This window comes from Pogona vitticeps, chromosome 9 (genome assembly GCF_051106095.1).
Source record: "Pogona vitticeps strain Pit_001003342236 chromosome 9, PviZW2.1, whole genome shotgun sequence".
NCBI lineage: Eukaryota > Metazoa > Chordata > Lepidosauria > Squamata > Agamidae > Pogona > Pogona vitticeps.
In genome coordinates, this window is record NC_135791.1 from 8,192,708 (window position 1) to 8,213,166 (window position 20,459).

The 20,459-nt window shown below is 41.5% G+C and overlaps 1 protein-coding gene across 2 annotated transcripts in view; it reads right to left on the bottom strand.

Moving 5' to 3' along the window:
• The window catches only part of LOC110086169 (discoidin, CUB and LCCL domain-containing protein 1), a 37,304-nt gene extending 25,031 nt beyond the window's left edge, over positions 1–12,273 (bottom strand). For both annotated transcript variants that reach the window (XM_072979478.2, XM_072979477.2), the window contains exons 1-2: positions 12,056–12,273; positions 5,004–5,228 (exon numbers count right to left, since the gene is read on the bottom strand). In XM_072979478.2, coding sequence (XP_072835579.2) covers positions 5,004–5,228; positions 12,056–12,158 — 328 coding nt within the window. In that variant the 5' untranslated portion in view covers positions 12,159–12,273. The remainder of the gene's footprint in view (positions 1–5,003; positions 5,229–12,055) is intronic.
• Between the last annotated feature and the right edge of the window lie 8,186 nt (positions 12,274–20,459).

Below are 20,459 nucleotides of genomic sequence, written 5' to 3' on the forward strand. Positions count from 1 at the left end.
TAAAACACGCTGTCCTTCTGTCTGACATGTTGTCATCTCATCCCCACAACACAATACCTGGCAGTGGCATCAGGCAGAGTGCAAATCGGCACTTGAACCACATATTATTCCTCTTTATCCTTAAATAAGGTCACATTCCTATAAGTTTAAATGAAACTAAAAGTTACAGTTCCACTGCGAAAGAAGTAGGTTTATTCTTATTAAGTTACAAATGTAATCCAATGTAACTATAACTTCATTATTGGGGAAAAGGCATCAGTTACAACTAAGTAGTTACTTTCAAGCACTTGTTTTTCCTAATACCTTCCTTGTTGTGTCTCTCCTTTCTTTTGTTGCTTTCCCACTATTTTTTTCCTAGGCATTCGGGCAGGAATCTTTCCGAAACCAGCTAGAGATGTTGAGACTGAATGGAGGACCTAAACTCTGCCACTGAATTCTCTCCATCGATAGGAAGCCACAGAAATTCTGTACCTGTATTATACATGTGTTTGCATATAAGTGTTTGTTGCATTCAGTATGTCTGCTGTAACTAACTAACTAACTAATAAATAAATAAATAATAGTAGTATGTACATCCTCCCTGCTTTCCAGGGAGCTCAAGATGGCATACATGGCTTTATCCCCTTCCCACTTTAGTTTCACAAAAACGTTGTCAGGTTGAAAGAAAATGGGCAACTGGTCCTTGGTGGGGACTTGAACCCAAATCTCCCAAATCACAGTCCAATATTTCAACTGCTATACCACACTGGCTGCCTATGCTACTAGTTGGGAGACTGTAATAAAGCAGCCACAATAAATGTTTTTAAACAGCATGGATTATTTTTGCAATTTTGTGATATAAACATCCAAAAATGGGACCACTGAAGCTCAGCATGAAATCTGGAGCTTCCCCCACTGAAGCCTGAAATGGTGCCACTGGCGCAGATCAACAAATTCAGATTTACACTACTCATGATGTTAAATTTCAGGCCATTCCATACCTCTCTTATGTTTTTCCCCATTAACAGGGGTAATGCAATACCAGGGGTGGGCAATGTGAGGTCTGTGGACTGCATGAGACCCCTTAGGTTAAAAATCACAAAGCAACAAGAAAGCAAAATATTGGGTGAAGATGTTCATCTCTCCACAATGGTCACGGTAGCAGCATAAAGGCTAAAATCCTGTTGCATATTTTTGCAAATAACATAGCTTTTAAATGCAAATTGCCATAAGTTAAAAAATCTCCATAGACTTAGCATGCGGCTGATAAAGTCTATGAAAATTTCTTAATTTACAGCAATTTGCATCTAATAGATATAGTGTTGGCATAACTGCACAACAAGATTTCAGGCAAACTTTTATTTGGTGACTTAATAAAGCCATCAGTCTACTGTTGTACAGAGTCTGATTTTGTTCGTTCCAGGAAATGTAGCATCATGACGGGGTTAAAAGGATACCATCTGTCCCAACTAGAAAATGAGAGCACTGCATCCGACAGCTGATCTCTGAGGCACAGAGTTGGTGCGGGAAAGTCAGTGCATGTAGAAAGTCATTGGAAGTCACTGTGTCATGCTCCACTTTAAAAATAGTCATAATTACAAAACTTCTGACACACATGTGCATTGCTATAGGCTCGGTTGTAGTTTGTGTGGAGGGTTTCAGTGCAACAATATAGATAAGAAGTAGAACAAGAAAAATCTAGAGTTTTTCTTATTTCCACATACCCGAGGTAAACCACAAGGAATTGCAAGGAGCAAATGTGCGTATGTGTTCCCATCCATTAAATGTTTGCCTGATGATCAGCGAGAGATTTAATGAATCAAAACGAGATGAAAAGACTTGAGCAACAGATACTAAAAAGGGAGTTGGAAGAAGGAAACCGGGAAGACTTCTGGAAATATTTTCCAGGGAAACAGCGTGTGCCGGAAGTGACAGGGACAGAGGGAAGGGGTAAAGGATCAATAAGCCCCACCCTGTCCCTTTGCCAAGAGAGAGCAGAACTAAATATAAGGCGCAGCAAGGAAAGGACGTCAATGCCAGGAATGAGTAAAGTGACAAACTGGGAGGATGTCAAAGACAAGACCCCTTTGTGCTCCTCTCAAATGATGTAACAGGGTCTGCAAAGACTGTTTGTCCCCGACCCCCCGCTTCATCTTCATAACCACAGAAACCTACTACTTTAGTAGAGGGCTGGATGAATCTGCCATTTTTCCTTCTCCAACATGAAAAAGGTCCTTGTATTCATTGTCCTCCTTATTCAGTGACTGTAGCTGGCTGAATAGCTCAGTGAATTAAACATCTGGCTATAAAGCCACAGGTTGGGAGTTTGATTCCTCCCTGGGCCTCTAGGAGGGAAGAGCCAGCCTGTGTGGCCTTGGGCAAGCTGCACAGTCCCAGGACGCCCCCTAGAGGAAGGGAAGGGAAAACGACCTCTGAATGCTTTCCACCCCGAAAAGTCTTAAAAAGGTCACCATAAGTTAGAATTGACTTGACAGCACGTTGTTGTTTTTGTTATTTATTTATTTATTTATTTATTTATTTATTTATTTATTCATTCATTCATTCATTCATTCATTCATTCATTCATATTTATATTTATATTCATATTCATATTCATATTCATATTCATATTCATATTCATATTTATATTTATATTATTATTATTATTATTATTATTATTATTATTATTATTATTATTATTATTATTATTATTATTATTATTATTATTATTATTATTATTATTATTATTATTGACAAGGGGACAAGATTGTGTTTTTTTTAGTTTCCAAAGTACATAGATTGAATATAATCAATTGTATTTTAATTGTTTTATCTTTTTATTGTATTCAAATTGTTGTAAGCCACCCAGAGACCTTTGGGTAGTGTGGGAGACATATAAGTTAAATAAATAAATAAATAAGATATATCTGCTATTTTAAGTATTGAGTAGATTTGGTTCGAAAGAAATACACAAACACACACATATACACCATTCATGAGTTTCCTCATAAGCAGGAGAGAAAGGACTTTAAAGCTAAAAAAAAATTGAACATGGGAGAAATGGACACTGACAAATTCATCCATCCAGGCAGAGGACTTTGTTTCAAAGCCTGGCTTTGAATCTCTGTGTATGTTAGGACTGAATTAGGGTTCCAGCTCCCTGAGGGATCCCTTGTGCTTCACACCTGTACGATAGGTAGAAACAACTTGGCACTCTCTGTGAATACAAGGTCCTATTACATCTGGTACAAGCGGATAGGAATTTTGTTTGCTCTCTGTTGTTTTCTTAAAATAAGAACTTAACTATGGCAAAGAGAACAAACCTATCCATTTTGAAAGAAATTAACCCTGAGTGCTCACTGGAGAGACAGATCCTTAAGCTGAGGCTCCAATCCTTTGGCCATCTCATGAGAAGAGAAGACTCTCTGGAAAAGACTCTGATGCTGGGAAAGTGTGAAGGCAAGAGGAGAAGGGAATGACGGAGGACGAGATGGTTGGACAGTGTCATCAAAGCGACCAACATGAATTTGACCCAACTTCAGGAGGCAGTGGAAGACAGGAGGGCCTGGCGTGCTCTGGTCCATGGGGTCACGAAGAGTCGGACACGACTAAATGACTAAAAAACAACAATGTCTGCAGATTCATTCATAAACAGGATGGAAACAACTTGGGGTTTACATAATTCAAATGTGGGACAAAACAGAAGTTGCAGATTGAGTCACCTGTATACTACAGTGGTTATTCTCTTGGCCAGCTTCCAAAAGGGGTGTGCACTTTGTCTGACATATCTGTCAGTTGTCTCAGCTATGACAGTCAAGTGCCCTTCAGCATTGTTGTCCCGTTGTGGTAATGGCTGTAGCAACACAGCGCATCTGAAAGGTACCAGGTTGGAACCAACTGTTCAAATTCATTTATATGAGCAGACCTTGCCTCTCATTCCAATCTCAGGTCGCTGCTAACATGCTTGTATCAGCCCTCCTGGCTATGCAACCTAAGACCCTCTGATTCTCAAGCATTTGCAATCCATGTAATCAACAACCTGCTCATCGGGTTCCCAAAGTGTTTTCAATTTCAGTCTGGTAGTCCAAGTGTTCAAAACTGTGTCTAATGTAATCTTGGGGTCAAATCTGGAAACCAGACACTTTTCTCCTTGTGAAGAAATCTTAGTATCATGGAGTTCCACTACTTCCAAGATTCTTTTAAAAACAATAAATATAAAATCAAAACAAACCGGAAGATTTCATCTTCACCAAATCATGATGATACATGCCAGTATCACCACCAGATCTTTACATGGCTCTGGGTACAACTAGATGGAGATTTGTCCTGCTCTTTCATCTGTTCTAGGGACAGAGTGATTCACTCCTTTATTTGGTGATCACACAACAAATGTGGCATTGCAAACTAGCCCATCCCTGATGCATGCCAATTTGTACCCCTGGGTAGAATCACCCCATTTTGGTTAAATTCCAGCCTGTGTAAATCCTGGGATGAAACCAAACAGATGCCTTAAGCTGTGTATTGGAAGTTGAAAGCTTCCTCCTGCTCCTCTATGGAGGGGGAGAGAGAGGAGCAAAGGTTTTTTTTTAAAAAAAGCCTTGCAAGGCAGTGCTGATGCCTTTTAAAAAATTGAATAATTGAAAGGTTCTTCTCAGAAAGAGGAGGAGACAGGTAGAAACAAAGAGGAGTGTGTGTCTTTGTTTTGTTTTTTACTTTCCTTTTAAAGGGAGAAAGGGTCAAATACCGTCTCTTCAGGTGCAGAGCGGTCTCCTGACCCAAAACCGCCCAATCCTTGCATTCACAAATGACATAACACCCCACCTTATTTAGCTTGATCCAGCCCACTCCAATTTGGATCTCTAGTTGAATTCTGCCAACAGTTCATTAGAAGTGAGGACAATTTTCACAAACTTCACCCACCACCGCACAGTGTGTATGTCAGTTCCCACTACAATATGTTTTCGATGCTGTAAACTGCATTATCCTCATGATTTTTTTTTAAAAAAAATTAAAGTTATCCTTACCAAAGCTGGAACCATCTGATGATGAAGAAGAAAGCAGTAAGAATCCAGATTTACATTGTTCCGATGCTTCGATGTCCATATCTCCAAAAGCAAAGGTAAGCTGTCTTCCTGTAGCCCCTTGAATGCTCCACTGGCAGGATGTGAAGTTTGGGTAAGTACCAGGGTAGTTCTTGGAGGTCAATGTACCACTGTAAGGTGTGACCACAGAATGACCACAACCATTCCCTGTAAGGCAAGGGAATAAGATGAGGTGGTGCCATTTTTAATAAATCTCAGTTATTACACGGGAGACACAGTTTAGGAAACTCCTCAATTGCATGGGTGCTGCACTGCAGAAAAGGACCGCTATAGCAAACACTAAAGGTCAGGCTACTGAGCCTTCTAATTCACTCTCATTAGCCCTAGTCATGGTCGTTCTCATTCCTGTGAAATTGATCCTATTTATTTTTGAACTGCAGTCACCATTTCCCAATTGGTATCTCATAGGAAGCCACCATCTTAAGACTATAAGGTATTATAGAGTGGTCTTATAGACCAGATGGGCGGGGTACAAATCAAATCAAATCAAATCAAATCAAATCAAATCAATCAATCAATCAATCAATCAATCAATCAACCAATCAATATTAGATCAAATGATTAACCTAGGAGTCTGGTCTGCCTTTTATGGATTAACATCAAATGCATCTCAGCATATTAGAGACAGCTTTTCCGGTTAGCAAGATGGTTTTGTACGTATATTCCTTTATCTAACACGGGACTGTCCTCTTAACATTTTGGGAGATACAGAAGATTTCTTTTACACGGGAGGAGAAAAAGAATGCAGCCTATTCTCAATTTCCTGAGCCCAGGACAATCTACCTCTTTCATTTTTAGCAAAAATAAAAAAAAATTACAAATGTGTACGTGGACATGGGTGGGAATCAGTTTGGTGGAGAACAGGGGTATCTGTGGGAATTGGTTTTCGTCCATGACCTCCTCCACCTCCCCATCCACCCCCACCACTGATGACTGAGAAAACAGATGAATAAGATTATGTTCTGGGGTTAGTGTTTAATCAAGTGCTTGGCCAAAGCCATACCCAAAGATTTTCTACAATCCCACAAGTTGCAGGCTTTGTGGATTTATCTGTTTCCCTATTATCTGCTCCACATGGGGTGGATTTTTCCCTTCCTCAAGAAATGTAAAATCAGATAAAGGGAATTTATTCTGTCTTTATCTAACAAGGATAAGAGAAGAAAACTATTCAAACACCTCTTTCTCATGCAGGTTTGATGCCAATTTGGCCACATAATGATTAGTGCTAAGAGAACCAGTTCAGGATCAGTATATAGGCCAGAGGTGAGAAGTCTTTGGCCCACCAGAGTGCATCTCCGACCAGTCCCAGCGGAGCCAATAGCTGGGGATGATAGGAGCTGTAGTACAACATCGGCAGAACCATAGTTTGCCCTGTTGCCCAGATCAAAATTGCTAAGTTCCTCCACAATAAAATTCTCAAGAGGGTAGCTAAGAGAGTCTGTTACAGGTGAAAGAAGGCAAAACATGATTTTGATGAAAAAACCTTTTAGGGTTATGGTTGCTGGTTTTAATACTTCCATTTTTATTTTTTTTTCTATTTCATGTGTTGTAACCCACCCAGAATGGGAGTGGGATATAAACTGAACGAACGAATGAATAAACAAACAAACAACTGCTGTTGTCTTGTGGCACCCCTAAAGATCAATACTTCTTATTTGACACAAACCTTCATGAATTGAAGCTTATTTCTTCAGCTATAGTACTGAATACTCTGAAACATGTACAGTTTGAGGCTAGAATTACCTCTGCATTTTAAAATGGCTTTTATTATCATCTAGAATTACTCTCCTTGTTCAGATAATTTTATTTCCTCCAAGTCATAGTTTATATTATTCCTGCGTTAAACATCACCACAGATTCTCCAGCTGGTGTAAGAGAAGAGACTCCCTCATCAGCTTCCCCAACACCTACAGAATGGGAATTAAGCTTTAATCACCTTGTATTTTATTTTAGGGCCCTCAAGATTCTGCCTCTGAAACTGCTTTCCTTATGCCCTGGGTCCTTATACAAAAAAGTTAGTGAGATAGTGATGTCCTAAGATAATATCCTGCACATTTTGGATACATTGCAGGACTCTATTTTTCTGCAAGCAGCTTCTGGTATCTTGTCTGTGCATGGAACCCAGGAGCTATATATTTTTAACATACAGTTTGGGCTGTCTTTGCATTATTGTTACACTTGCTTTGGTTGTGTGATTTAAAATGCGAAACCTCTGCAAAGTTTATCGTGTTTGAGACACTCATTGGAAGAGACCACATCTTCCTCTCTACGTCTGCTCAAGAGCGTCAGGAGAAGTCATTCTCTTGGTCCTGCCACCTTCACAGGTGCATTTGGTGGTGACATAGGAGAGGGCCTTCTCTGTGGCTTCTCCCAGACTCTGGAACTCCCTCCCACAAGAAGCTAGGCTGGCCCCATCTTTGCTTTCCTTCTGCAAGCAGGCAAAGACCTTTCTGTATTCGCGAAGCCTTTCACGACTGGGATCTAATGGTTGCTGTGGGTTTTTCGGGCTCTTTGGCCATATACTGAAGTTTGTTCTTCCTAACGTTTTGTCAGTCTCTGTGGCCGGCATTTTCAGAGGACAGTAGGAACTCTGTGCTCTGGTAACCAGACATCTGAAGATGCTGGCCAGAGACTGGTGAAATGTTAGGAAGAACAACCTTCAGAATGCTGGCAATTTCAGTACAAACAAACACTCTCTTCAATACAGAACACAATCAAAGAGCCCGAAAAACCCACAACAACCAAAAGACCTTTCTCTTCAGGCAGGCTTTTCTTTAGTGATTGGCAGTCCGAGATGGTTTTTTTTAAAAATTGGATTCTGGTCCTCTGTTGCTTTTAAATGTGTTTTTAGTATTGATTTTACTTACTATTTTAATACGATACCTGTTTCATTCTTTTTTAAATATTTGTATATTCTTTTTAAAATATTTGTATATTTACTGGTCTTAGCTTTTAAACATTTCCTTTTAATGCTCTGGTCCATGGGATCACGAAGAGTTGGACACAACTTAATGACTAAACAACAACACCTATTTAAATTATTGGAATATATCTTACCTTGTTGACTAACAAGTTTCATTAATTTTGATAGTTCTAACCAAGTTGAAATTATAATACCATTGGCACAATAATACAATATATTAATTGTATACGATACATATATCTTAATACAACATGACACAAGGAGAGATAGAAGAAAATAGATTTTGAATGCTTCGAGTGATAGTTAAGCCACTGCATTTTTTCTAGGCTCATTCACTAAGATACGTTGCCAGGTTAGTCAGCAGATCCTAGACAGTATGTTTTTCAACAGGATGTGGGAAAGACAAAAATAAAACAGATGCTAAGGGAAATTAAACCGCCGCCACCCCAGTTTAAGACATAGCTTTAACCTTAATACTTAAAAATGGCAATGATATCCCCCAGGCCATCATTCAATTTATTTTTGCAGATGAACATATGGATGGGTTAATTTGGAATCCATTTCCTATAGTTCCAGTAAAATATGTGATGCTACATCTGCATTTCTCTCTCACACTGCCTCAGTGTAGGGATGAGGAACAGACAGCTGTACCTCTTTGAAATTAACATGTTAAAAACAGTTAAGGCAGTGTTGACTTTAACATTTCTCCAGAATTAAATGAGTATTAGTATGCTGATGGTTTTCTTTCTTAAGCCAGGAAAGTTGCATGATACAAAGACAGGAAAGAACTCTCCACAGATTGCCCTGTCAGCTGCTCCAGGAGATCCATCTTCACTGAGAGATGAAACTTACTAGGTGACTTTGGGTATTCCCACGCTTCGACCTCGAGCTTCTTATTTTGTTTTGTTCTCAGGATAAAGTAGGGAAGAGAAAAGCCATCTACACTGTCTTAGCTCACTGGTGAGGTATAAATACATTTTAAAAATATACGAGCTAACCATAGCAAGTATGAGAACAATGGTTGCTGTGATTTGGTATGAATCAATGCAAGAAGCATCCATCTGGAGGAAGGTACTCAAGGTATGTCTAAATCTGAATCTCTACATACAACATTTGCACACACAAATTGTATGCAGATTGCCACTCTTTGGTGGTCTTTCTTGGAGGAGGAGGAGGAGGTAGACGGCCGTTACAGAGAGATCGTGCCAATTCATCTTGTTGGCTCTCTGAGCTCGGAGGTTACAAGAGACAGGACTGAAGTTCTGTGAGAAGCAATCCTCAGGTGATCAGACAATTTAGTGCCATTAACAGATCTGCACATTCTTATAAATGACTATGGACTCCTGGATGGCCAGGAATATAGAAAGCAGCCACAGACAGATACTGGCAGATCTGGCCAGCTGTCTGTGTAATGATAGATCCTCTTAGTGCTGCCATCCAGAAGGAGGGCTGCAGAGATTATCATTCCACAGCTATGGCTCCCCAGCAAAAGCAGCAAGATCCTTATTAAACACATTTCCCTGCCGGATGCGGTTCTCTCGGATGATAAACATCTTAGCATGATCTGCTGCAAGACACAGTGGTGAGGGCAAAGGTGGAGATGGGAAGGCTGCTGAAGATTTGCAAACCTGAAGTATAGTCCTCAAATGTTGGGAATAAGGCAAAGGGGGCCTAGCCCCATGGCCCAGAAGGGGCACAATTGGTCTGAAATTGTTGTGCGAGGTGGGATAGGGTGTAGCAGTAGGTATCCTTCAGTCTCGAGAGACTATGGGAATGTGCTCTGAATAAAGAGGTCTTGGAACAACATCTAGTGTGGCTGAGAAGGCCAATTGGGGAGTGACAATCCCTTCCACACTGATGACAAATGCAATCTGTCCCCTGTCCAGCTCCCTGATTTTGCTGCTTTCGGGACTGCCTCTTTGCCTCAGCCTGCTGGACAAGGGTCTCTTCAAATTGGGAGAGGCCATGATGCACCACCTGCCTCCAGGCTGAACACTCAGATGTCAATGTTTCCCATCTGTTGAGGTCCATTCCTAAGGCCTTCAGATCCCACTTGCAGATATCCTTGTATCGCAACTGTGGTCTCCCCCTGGGGTGCTTTCCCTGCACTAATTCTCCAAACAGGAGAGCTTTCAGAATCCGACTGTCAGCCATTCTCACAACATGCCTGAGCCAATGTAGATATTGCTATTTCAGTAATGTATATATGCTAAAAATTCCAGCTTCTTCTGGGACTACACTATTTGGAACTTTGTCCTGCCAGGTGATACCAAAATGCATTAGAGACAATGCATATGGAACGTGTTCAGCTTCCTCTCTTGTTGTGCACAAAGGGTCCAGGACTCATGGCAGTACAGGAGAGTACTCAGGACACAGGATCCATAGACCTGGATCTCAGTATATGCCGTCAGCTTCTTATTAAGCCATACTCTATGGCAAGGTGTAACCTTCACAGTATTGTTGGACTACAACCATCCTTGGCCCTTGGCCATATTGGTTGAGGCTGATGGGACCTGAGGTCCAAAACCTCTTAAAGGCCATCGTTTCCTCCTCCCTGTTACAAAGGAGCAGCATTGCTGAGATACAACCAAGAGTTTGACATTTATACAGCACAATTCAGCACATGTCTATTATGAAGTCAGTTCAATGAGCCATAGAGTATTTTCCAATAAATGTGAATACAATCACCACCCAGCGTAACATTTTAAGTAATTTAGATTCTAATTTGCTTCAGTGGGGCATTGCAATTATATATTAGCATGCTTCAGCTAATCCTTATGTATACTGGAACCCTCTTTCTCTGATGCATGTAGCCTTAAATGTAATTGTCCATCTATCTGCTTACACTCAGAGAGAGACATATTGAGGGGGGAAAGTCAATGAACGGCTAGACTCATAGGACATGAAATGCAAACAGCAAAACCTAGAACATTTCTTTACAAAGCTTAAATATATTAAAACATGGTAAACAGTGATGATGTAACCACCCTTACTATAGGAGAGACAACCTTGATCCGGTTTAAACAGAGAAAGTCACAGTTACTTTTTTAAAAAAAAAAATCTGGTTCAATGATTCATGTTCACATGTTAACAATTATAACAGTTGAAGAGGGAATAGCAATTAAGAGAAGTCTGTGGGGCCATAGTGAAACAAAGGGGGGGAAAAAGCTCCTTACAATTGATTAGAGGACTCTCATCAGAGTTAACCCAAAACTTCAATTTATACACCCTTGGAGATCAATGGACATAACTAACTCAAGTTCTCTGGGCTCCAATAGCTTTGTCCAAAATACGATGAAGTCTGGAGCCAAGCCTATATTTTCTCTGAAATCAGCTCTAACCAGGGTTTATAATATTGTCTACAACTCCCATAATTTGCTGGCTGGGAAGCGCTGCCCAGAAAACTAACATTTCCAAAGCTCTGCGGATGTTGACTTCCAAGTGCAAGTACAAGCACATCCGCAGCCTTCTTTTAAAACGGGGGCGGGCAGACTTTGCTGTTGTGAAATCTCCTTTCTCGTTTTTGCTCTAGAGACCTACCAACTGGTGTCCAGGCAAACTATAAGAATAAGAATAAGAATAAGAATAAGAAGAAGAAGAAGAAGAAGAAGAAGAAGAAGAAGAAGAAGAAGAAGAAGAAGAAGAAGAAGAAGAAGAAGAAGAAGAAGAAGAAGAAGACGAACCAGGGCCATGTGACGGTCTGCCAAATCAGGGGTGGATGAGAACTACATTAGAATTAGATAAAACTTAGGATCTCCCAAGTCGTGCGCTGAAACGATCACATTCCGCGAGCGAGCAGTGGCTTCTTGCCCCCCACCTTTCTTTCCCAGCCCTCACCTTTGAAAGGGGGTGGCGCGTGTTTCCCTGCCAGCTGGGAGTCCAGAACCTCTACAACTCTTCTGCAAGCCCCCACCCCCACCCCCCAAATATTTGGGTCCATCTCTTCTTCTTCTGCTCGGAAGTCAAAGTTCTCCTCTTAGGTCCCCCATCCCCGCCAAGTTTTTTCTCCACCTTTGGAGGCGCCGCCGCTGCTCCTCTCCCCTTTCCTTACCCGTTTGGTGAGCGCTCACCGGCGAGAACGCCCCGCGCCGCTGCTGCTGCAGCACCACCAGCGGCAGCAACATCTGGAACAGCGGGAGCGGATGCGGGCGCATGGTCGAGGCCGGAGGTGGTCCGGCCAGGCTGGCGCTCGCCCGCCGCGCCTCTGGCAATAAACGGCAAGAGAAGCCCTGCAGCTGGAGAGCGAGCGATTGCGTGCGTGTGTGTATTTGTGTGTGTGTGTGTGTGACAGACGGGGGGGGGTCCCTATTGGCTGAAGTCTCCGAGCCTCCCCCGACCACTGGACGCGCGGAAGAGCCAATCTGGAGGCGAAGGACTCGCCCCAGCGGCGCCTGGCTGTGGTTGCTGGCTGGCCTATGATGGGAAGCCGGCCCCGGAGGGGGAGCGTGGAGGGGGGGGTCTAAGCCTGGCCCGGGAGCGGCACCCCCGGGAAAGAGCGCGTCTCCCAGGGGCGCCCCTCGCCCGCAGCCCAGCTGTTCCAGAGGGCGACGGGCCAGCAGGAACGGGAAAGGGAAGGGCCGGCGTGGTCTCTGCTGCTGGCCTTCCTCGTTCGGAGAAAGGGAGGCGATGGCAGTGCTGGGGACACGCGAGTGGCTTTCACACGTCCTGGTTAGGACTCCGGGAGCTGTAGTCCGAACGTAACTTCTTCTCAAGCCCTGCCCAACATTGGAGGCCACCCTGAAATCTCTCGGTGTAGCAGAGCTTCAAGGCATGGGTTTGTGTGTGAACAGATTATCTTGGTGGTTTGCCGGTATAACCCCATTCATTGAATGCCCCCCCACTGCATTAAACGGGGATTACTCCCAAGTAAATGGATTGCACGTTTTAACAGAGCAAGCCTAAGCAGCTGTACTTGGGAGGCCACGGAGTTCCACGAAGCGCACTTTCCATCAATGTGTACAGTATAGGATTGTCCTGTTGGTGTCCTGTGGCAAAGTTCTATTTTGTTCTCCTTTCCAGCTAAGATGTATTGAGTGAGCAGTTAGGCCATTGGAGTCAAGTCAATATAATGACTTTCTTCTGAATATACTTCCATGCTATTGCACAGAATTCTTAATAGTTTAGAGTTTTTTTTTAAAAAATGTTTTTATACAAATAGTTATGTCATAAGCCAGTAGACTTTATCTCCCTTTGGAGGGCAAAATAAAATAACATAAAATAAAATAAAATAAAAAAATAAAAAAATAAAAAATAAATAAATAAATAAATAAATAAATAAATAAATAAATAAATAAATAAATAATAATAATAATAATAATAATAATAATAATAATAATAATAATAATAATAATAATAATAATAATAGGTTTACCCAGAAATTTATCTAATTCAACTTAGAGTGTAACTACATGGTGGCCGGCATGTGGGGGAGAGACAGCCAGTTTGCTCAAAATGTACCGGATTCCCACTGCTTTCTGTGGGTGAAATTGCTGTTGTTGTCCACACCAATACCACAAATTATCGTGCGCTGGAGGAATTCCCTGGGGCAGCAACAGAAAGCCATCTTTAGTAAGAGTGGCCGCTTCCACTAGGATGCTTTCCCTTCATTCTTTTTCTAATTTGTTTTAATTTTTCCGAAGCAATATATTACTCTTCGGCAAGTGTAATAATAACTTTAAAAAAAACGACAACAATAGAAAAATTGTTTGGTGGTAACAGGTGCTCAGTTAAGAGGAACTGATGCGCCCACTGACACCTCCCTCCCATGACTGCTGGTTTCCATTGAATCAGGTGATCACACATGTCAAAAAGAGGAGAAAAATGATGCCAGCCAAATTGGAGGGAAAATAAAATACTTCCTGCTGGTGAGGGAAAGCAATAATATTCCCCTGTGAAAAAACACTGGGCTTCCCCAGGCTTAGCCTTATGTTGTGTTGTCACTGGTTTTTAATTTCATTTTGTCCATGTCAAATCTGACACGAACTGTGAGGTAAATAGCCAGTGTCGTCCCCCTATCAATGGAACTTACCAAGGAAAGATCGCTTCATAATGAGATGTAACAAATCTTAAATAAATATAGCTCTATTTACATGAAAGATACGGAACATGCGGCTTTCCAGATGTTGTCCTATCAATGTGTCACCATTGCCAATGCTGGCGGGACTGAAGGGAAATTGTGGCCCCTTCCAGATGTTATGGAACTGAAGGGAGGTTCAGTCCCATAACATCTGGAGGGCCACAATTTCCCCATTCTGGTTGACAGTCTTTTTGCAGTTTGGCACAACTCGCATGATAAACTTGTGTACTGTACTCATTTTCAGCCATTCCTCTCAGGCCTGTTCTTTTATTTGCTTGCCTTCCTATTACTGTAAGTTGACTTCACATTCAGCTGGCAGAAAGCAGCATTTCGCCAGATTTAACTTGCCTCTTGGGCTGTCGTTCCTGTCCTTCAATTGACAGACTTGTGCATTCATACTCGCACACAATCAGTCCGAAAACAATTTCATTCAAAACAGGAAATTCTTTTCAGGAATGGCCAAGAACGCGGAACTGAAGCTGATGTGTTTGGAAATGCCCTGCAATGAATCCCAACTTTGTTCAGTCCAGGCGACACAACGTCAAGATCAGGTCAAGTGTGTGTGTGTGTGTGTGTGTGTGTGTGTGTGTGTGTGTGTGTGTGTGTGTGTGTGTGTGTGTGTGTGTGTGTGTGTGTGTGTGTGTGTGTGTGTGTGTGTGTGTGTGTGTGTGTGTGTGTGTGTGTGTGTGTGAGAGAGACAGAGACAGAGACAGAGACAGAGATACATTTTACCCAGTAATTGCCCATCCGTTTCCGCGTTGACTTCAAAGTGATAATGATCACTTATAAAGCCCTAAACGGTTTGGGACCTCAATATTTGGCAGACCGTCTTCTCCCACCCAGATCTACCCGAATCACCCGACACAGCCAGCAGGGGCGGCTGAGGGGTCTGACGCTGAGGGAGGCCCGGAAGGAAAAAACAAGAAACCGAGCCTTCTCGGCAGTGGCTCCTCGGCTGTGGAACACCCTTCCAACAGAAATCCGGCTGGCACCCTCGCTGGGTGTTTTTAAAAGCCAGTTAAAAACTTGGTTATTCAAGCAGGCCTTCCCTCCCGTCAAATAAGTCTTTCTTCTTTTTTCTTTTCTTTGCTATTCCATCTTGGTAATCCTCTCTTTAAATTAATTGTTTTAAACTGAAATTGTAATTGTAATTTTATGATTTTATATATTTTTATACTGTTCTGTTTTATTTTGTAAGCCGCCCTGAATAGACATGGTCTAGAGGGGCGGGGTAAAAATCAAATCAAATCAAACCAAACCAAACCAAACCAAATCAAATCAATCAATCAATCAATCAATCAATCAATCAATCAATCAATCAATCAATCAATCAATCAATCAATCAATCAATCAATCAATCACTTAGGGGTGATGTTTTTGTCTTTGCTCTATTGGGGCTGGAGGTGGGGAGGGTGCTTGGATATCTGTATAATGACAGGACTGTTTCTCCAGCCTCCACCTCTCTCCTGCCCCTTTCTTTTTTTCTGAGTGTTCCTGGATGCGTCTGGAAGTGGCACATCACACAACCGCCCCCTTCATCAATTAACTCCAAAAATGTGTATTTTTCTAAAGTGGGCGTGAACTTCTACTTACCTCAGGTTTTGTTTTTGTTGGGGGTCATTTTCTCATGTAGCCTCTGGAGGGTTCGGGGGGGGGGAAGAGAGGAAAATTAGCCCTAGGATCTCTTGAAGTTACCTGTTTGGCACACAAAGAGTGTTGTGTTCCTTAATTCTGGAATGTAGTGTAGTGGTTAACAGGTTGGTTGTGCGCTTGGCGAAACAGAGTGCAAGTCCCCACTGAACTATGAAGCTGTGTGTGAGAGAGAAAGAATCCTTGGGCACACTCTCTTTCAGCCTGGCCCACATCACAAGGGTGATTTATTTATTTATTTATTTATTTATTTATTTATTTATTTATTTATTTATTTATTTATTTATTTATTTATTTATTTTTATTTTATTTTATTTTATTTTATTTTATTTTATTTTATTTTATTTTATTTTATTTAGCTCCCGCCTATCTGGTCGTGTCAGGACCACTCTAGGCGGCTTGTAAGGTAAAAGTGGGGAGGAAGAGAACCATGTATGGCTTTCTTGAACTCTCTAGAAAAAATAAATGTGACAAAAGTCAGTTCTCCTCATAACAGTTCCCATTGTCTCAAGGGGTCTACAAGCACAGCGAGAAGAGGAGATACAAAATCTCTGGCAATTTTGATTTTTTTTTTCATGGTCAGTAATAAAGTTGTGTAGTTCTTCTATAGTCATTTTTTGTCTTTACATTCTGTTGCAGTTTTGCTTTGGCACTTACTTCACTAAAAGTCATTGCGGCTTTCTGCTAATACTATGTTGTCATCTGCATATCTTAAATTAATGTTTCTTCCAGCAGTTTTCACTCCTCTGTCTGAGTCTAATTCAGCTTTCTGTATATGTTCTGCCTATAGACTTGAGATGAAGGGGAGAAAATGCACTCTTGTCTGACACTTTCGCCTACAGGAAACCATGCCCTGTCTCCATATTCTGTCCTTCTTATCCACAATACAGTCTGTGCATCAAGACAATCAAGTGCTGAGGCTCCTCCATTTCTTTCAGAAACCATACTTTTTCATGATCCAGACTGTCAAAGGCTTTGCTATAGGCTATAAAGTACAGACTGATCTTCTGAAATTTTTTGGTGTACTCCAGGAGCCATTAGATATTTGCAATATGATCTCAAGTGATACTTCTTTTTTGAAATCCAGCTTGAACATCAGGCATTTCTCACTCCATATAAGGTAAAAAGCCTTTGTTGAACATTTTGAGCATCTGTTTGCTTGAGTTGGAGATTAAAGCAATGGTCCTATAGTTACTGTACTCATTGGCATCTCCTTTCTTGGTGATCAGAACACCGCCATTGTTTTTTTTTCCATATTTGTTGGCACATATTTGTTGGGATTTTGACAGATTCAGTCTCTGTGGCTCGAAACCATTCTGTTGATACCCCATCTACCCTGGAGATTTATTTCTTCCTAATGCTTTCAGAGCAGCTTTCGCTTCATTATAAATGTAACTGTCTGTGCGTGTTCTGTGTTGTCAAATCAGAACCAACTTATAGCAACCCTACTAGGGGTTTCAAGGTCAGATGTTTTAAAGAATGGTTTTACCACTTCCACTGCACATCCAACGGTGATGTTCTCTGTCAGTGGGTTCTTGCTGGTGAGCTTTTTGGCAGCATTGCAACAAGCAGTAAAAGCAGGTGATCAGCAGGTAATTGCAACCTGTGCTACACATGTGGTTAAAACAGAGCATCTGAAGCTGACCACAGCTCCCTCCCCCAGCCAAAGACTTTGTCAGGCGGCTAGAAATGAGAGGCTTCCCACCTCCTTTGACACTGGCTGGCTAGCTAGCGTTCTTGCTGGGTGGGTGGGTGGGTGGGTGGAGGACAGATAGTGGCTCCATTTTCACAGCGTTAAAACAGGCATGGATTGGAGTGGTTTTGCTCTGGTTTGCCAATAACCTGCAGTTAAAAAAATACTGCATCTCAACAGCCACAACAAGGAAGAGGATACAGCACTTACCAAAGTCTGCAAAGAGTCAATGCAGACTTCTTTGACACTTTTGAACACCCCTCAACCATGAGGAGTTGGACACGACTAAATGACTAAACAACAACAACCTCTTGTGGAAGCAGTTCAAGAGAAGAAAAAATAACGGGGGAAAATAATGAAACCCAGACATTAGGAATTGTATATTTAACAAACATTCATTGTTTGGAAAGTTACTTTCAAAAAGTAAAAACTTTCTACTGCAGCCCCTCAAAGCTGGTAGTTACTATTATAGTTGTAATTTTTTTAAAGGAAATATTTGTTTTTCATTATTCAAAAGTAGCTAGATTTAGTTGCTTTGTTTAGACACTTCAAAAATGACCCGGGAAAGTTACAACTTCATTTGTTACACAAAATACACTGAAGTAGTCTTTCTTTGCTCGTGTCAGAAGCACTACAGTAGAATTGACAATATATGATACCAGAAAAAAGAGCAAGTAATTCTTTATTTGTCATTATTTCCAAGCTTTTGCAATGATTCTGTATAAATAACTACTTTATAGAATGTGGCATTCTCTGTGTCTTTATTTTAAAAATAGGTGGTGGGGTGGATCTCATATTCCACACACCAAATGGCCTTTAGTGCCATCTGGTGTGTGGTCATGAAATGCATCTTGTTAAAACTCTTCCTTTTAATATTACAATTGACGTTTCCAGTTTCATTTGAAATAAGAAACTATGATCACCAGCTTTGGAACAAGCCAAGCTACAAAAAAACATTTCAGACTGTGGTCTAATATTATAGCTTGTCCCAAAGTGCTGGTAAACATGCATCTTTCTGGAAGACTGGCTAAACAGCTATTTCATTGTGCTGGCACTTCCGCTATTTGTCATCCTTGCTCCCATAATATACCTTCAATCTGCACTACATCATGAATTGCAATGTGACCTAAACAAGCTGCCTGTCTATATCATCCTATGGTCACACCTTACAATCTGCCATTATGATGCAAATCTTTAATTGGATGCCTGTCCTTGTTAAAAACTGAAGTATAAACATGTTAATTACCCCATCTCATAAATTTCAAGGAAGATTTCTTTCAGTTAAGTGTGCCTGGAACTGCAATCATGCCGCCTAACATAGTAATTCTTGCTGTGTTCAGTGGGTATTCACTCTGTTTTTATAAGTTATGGTGGTTCTGGGTTTTTCGGGCTCTTTGGCCGTATTCTGAAGGTTGTTCTTCCTGACGTTTGGCCAGTCTCTGTGGCCGGCATCTTCAGAGGACTGGAGTAGGAACTCTGTCCATGCATAAATTATAATGATGATAATAATAATAATAATAAAGAACACGGCCAAAGAGCCCGAAAAACCCAGAACAACCATTAGATCCCGGCCATTAAAGCCTTTGCGTTTATAAGTTATCTTTATATTATGTCTTTCCTGGAATGAGCTGAATGTGATATACCTGATTCCCCCCTTCCCCACTTTATTGTCACAATGAAGAGCAATTAAGGATGTGTGAGTGGCCTAAGGGCTCCAAGTTGAGCTTTGTAGCCCGCTGCAACACTTTATCCACTGCACAACACTGTTCAGCCCCACAGAAGTCATAATTCAGTGGGGAGAATTATTTTCCCCAAAATGTATGGCGCATTGTATCCAGGTGTACTCATGCATAAGTACTTACTCTAAATGAAGCTCTGCGATTGATTACAGTCACATAAAAGAAATAACATACCATCATCATAGAACTGAAGAGTTGGAAGGGACCCTATGGATCAAGGAGACACAACGGGGGGAAAAGATCTTTGGCTCTGCAGCCAGATACCTAAAGCACTATGCTATCCAACATATGCATGCAATTTATATAATTTTACAAAAATCATGCCTATAGAAGAACCACACAACTTCAATGTTGACAATGAAAAAAAAATTAAAATAGGTAAAAGAGACTTTGTCTACCCTGGTTCAATCAGCAAACCCAATGGAAACTGCAGCTAAGAACTCAGAAGACTAGGAAGGGCAGTCATGAAGGAACCAGAAACGATCAGGTGTAAGGATAAGGATCATCTCGGAACTGCAGAGTTGGAAGGGACCCAATGGATGATCAAATCCAACCCTTGTCACGGAGGCACAGTGAGAAATCCAACTCATAACCTCTGAACCCTAAAACACGGATCTATCCAGCAATTTGGGATGTACCACTAGAGGCCAGGACCAAGATCATCCACATGCTTGGATTTAAGATCATGGATGTGAAAGCTGGATAGAAAAGAAAACTGACCAGGGGTGGGATGGGGGCGCGCGAAGAGAATGATTTATTTGAAATGTGGTGCTAGAGGAGCACAAATACTCTGGATTGTCAGAAAGACAAACAAGTGGGTCAATCAATCCTGAATATTTGTGGAGGCAAAAAAAAAAAGGATGAATCTGAGATTGCCCTACTTTGGGGCGCATCATGAGAGGGCAGGATTCTCTGGAAAAGACAATACAGTGGTGCCTCGCTAGACAGTTACCCCTGTATGCCTGTTTTTCCGCTAGACATTGACTTTTTGAGATCGCTATAGCGATTCGCAAAACAGTGATTCCTATGGGGGAATTTCGCTGGACAATGTTTGGTCCCTGCTTCGCAAACCGATTTTTGCTAGACGACGATTTTGACAGCTCCCTCCACGCTCGCAAAACGGGTGTTTTCGGGACCTAAGCTTCGCAAGACAGCTATTTAAACAGCTGATCGGCGGTTCGCAAAGCAGCTTTCCTATGGCCGCCCTTCGCTAGACAACGACGATTCTTCCCCATTGGAACGCATTAAAGAGGTTTCAATGCATTCCAATGGGGAAATGCTTTTCGCTAGACGATTT